Here is a 2,313-nt window from a genome sequence, read left to right as displayed (position 1 = left end):
AGAAAAGTGAAACTTAATTGATGCCTCGGCAGGCCAAAAAAAATAATACTTAAAATGTCATGATAATGCTTTATTATATGGGACCTAAGTCTAAGTGGGTGGACAATTATTTTGTCTATACCTTATAGGTATTAATGTGGTCCACTATCAGTGGTTTCTAAATAAGGCGTATGGAAGTTGGCTTTATCTAGCCAGTGCATATTTGTTCTGCTAAAATTGGAATAATATATTTTTTTTAATAGTGAGTTACTCCAAATAGCTTGATCTGGACTTCATTTTTTTTTATATAAGGTATGGAGTTTCCACGGGTATGCGTACATCCGGGGCCAGAAGTGTACGATGTGTTAACACTCTAGGAGAAACATCGATCAGAGGCTGTGTGGGATGGTTCCTTGAGAGGACCGACCGGATGCCTGTTTCCTCGCCGCGCGGATACCGAATTTTGGAAGCACGTGAGGCGTCATCCTTTTCATCCTCGCATTCTTGACTACTTTGGCCTGTGTGGATTTAGGGGAGTAGTAGAGGTAGGATGTGTATCATATGATTGGGCAGTCATCACTGCACTTATAGAGAGATGGCGTCCTGAGATGCACACCTTTCATCTGCGTACAGGTGAGGCGACCATCACATTATAAGATATTGAGGTCATGTTTGGCTTGGTTGTTGATGGTAATCCCTTGAATAATCTTAATGCTAGAAATATAGATATTGTTGGGTGGCAACAATTGATCCATGAGCTTACTGGTTGGGCACCTGGTCTGGATTGTTTTAATGGTGTTAGTAGGTTAGAAGTACATAAATTAATTGAATATATTAGAGGCTTAGATGACATTACAGATCAGACCCCAGAAATTGATGTGCAACAGCGGGTTAGGTTGTACTTGCTATGGCTTTGTGGCAGCACGATATTTCCGGATAAGTCCGGTGACTTACTTAATTTAGACTACTTGCTTGACATGCGTGACCTTAGAGCAATGAGTAGACAAGCTTGGGGAGCGGCTGCATTGTCATATTTGTATACTTGTTTATGCCGCGCTTCGTTGAGGAAAGCCAAGGATGTGTGTGGATTCATTTCCTTATTGCAGGTGCGTGACCTTTAAAATTATATAATTTTATTTGGTTGTCCTATTTGATAGTTATAAGGTTTTTATGTATTTATTTTAATTTTTTAATATAGGTTTGGGCTTGGGAGCGCATTATACCGATGCAGCCACCATGCAGGGCTCTTCCGCCACACACGGCTCTTGCACGAAGGTGGACTCATCGTAAATCCCGCGAAAATGAGGCACGTGATGTTTTACCCATATGTAGGGATGTATTGAACAACCTAATAGATGGCTAGGTATTTTATCATAATTATGGTTGTTAATGGCGTTTTGATATAATAGTTACGCTTATGTGTAATTTATTTATTTTATTATCATGTAATTTTATGTTCTTTCTATCGTAGTTTGTGTGGCAGCCTTATTCAGAGGCCATCATTAATAGACTCCCTGAGTGGTGTCTGCGTGGCCGAGATATTTGGATGGCGCAGGTTCCCCTTATTTGTGGGACCTATCGAGAGTGGCACATAGTAGACCGCGTTCTCAGACAGTTTGGTAGGAAGCAATATATTCCGGGTCCATGTGCTGAGATTGATCCTTTTCATTACAAACGTGACAAGCGGTATGCTATAAAAGTGGAGGATCAACAAAATTTTGCAGAAACAGACTTTTTGTGGGAAAATCGTCGAGAAAGGGTAATTCTTGCCGAGTATGAAACTCAAGACCCAGAGTATTTTTGTTGGTATCGACGTCACTCGCGCACTTTCATAGGAAATCCTGCGCATAAAGTGGATAGAGGATACCAACACATGGCAGGCAGGCATGAGGCACTGGTACGTACATTACATTCCATTAGATGTTTGATGTCTTTATATGTGTCTTAGACCACTATCAATTTTTTTTTTTTTTTTAGGCTTTAGGACATCAAGAATCGTACAGGTTGGCTCAACAGACTATCCAAGATCCAACCAAGTATGATGAAGTGAAGGAAATAGTAGAGATGTTTAGCCACATTAATACAGAGTCCATGGTTGCTGCCTCTCTGGGGACGATGTTGAGTTTCGCTCCCAATTATACACCACCGGCATAGTATGTTGAGCCGCCTACTGTGCAAGTGCCTCGTCATCAACGTCCTAATGTACCAAGACCTGCGGCGCGTGGTAGAGGACGCCAATCAGGTAACAGACGGGGTCGAGGTCCCGTGGATCACCAGTTGGTTGATGAGGAAGAAGTTCGTTTTGATCAAGATATGCCCAGCTCAACGATGCCT

The 2,313-nt window shown here is 41.8% G+C and overlaps 1 protein-coding gene across 1 annotated transcript; it reads left to right on the top strand.

Moving 5' to 3' along the window:
* Nucleotides 1-451: 451 nt before the first annotated feature.
* On the top strand, nt 452-2,006 carry LOC132616190 (protein MAIN-LIKE 2-like). The gene is made up of 2 exons (XM_060330804.1): nt 452-1,085; nt 1,178-2,006. Exons 1-2 carry the CDS (start codon nt 648-650, stop codon nt 1,340-1,342), a joined length of 603 nt encoding a protein of 200 aa, XP_060186787.1. The 5' UTR covers nt 452-647; the 3' UTR covers nt 1,343-2,006.
* The last annotated feature ends 307 nt before the right edge of the window (nt 2,007-2,313 follow it).

Source organism: Lycium barbarum, chromosome 10 (genome assembly GCF_019175385.1).
Source record: "Lycium barbarum isolate Lr01 chromosome 10, ASM1917538v2, whole genome shotgun sequence".
Lineage (NCBI taxonomy): Eukaryota > Viridiplantae > Streptophyta > Magnoliopsida > Solanales > Solanaceae > Lycium > Lycium barbarum.
The sequence above is the reverse complement of the archived record's forward strand: the minus strand, read 5'-3'. Positions and strand labels throughout refer to the sequence as shown.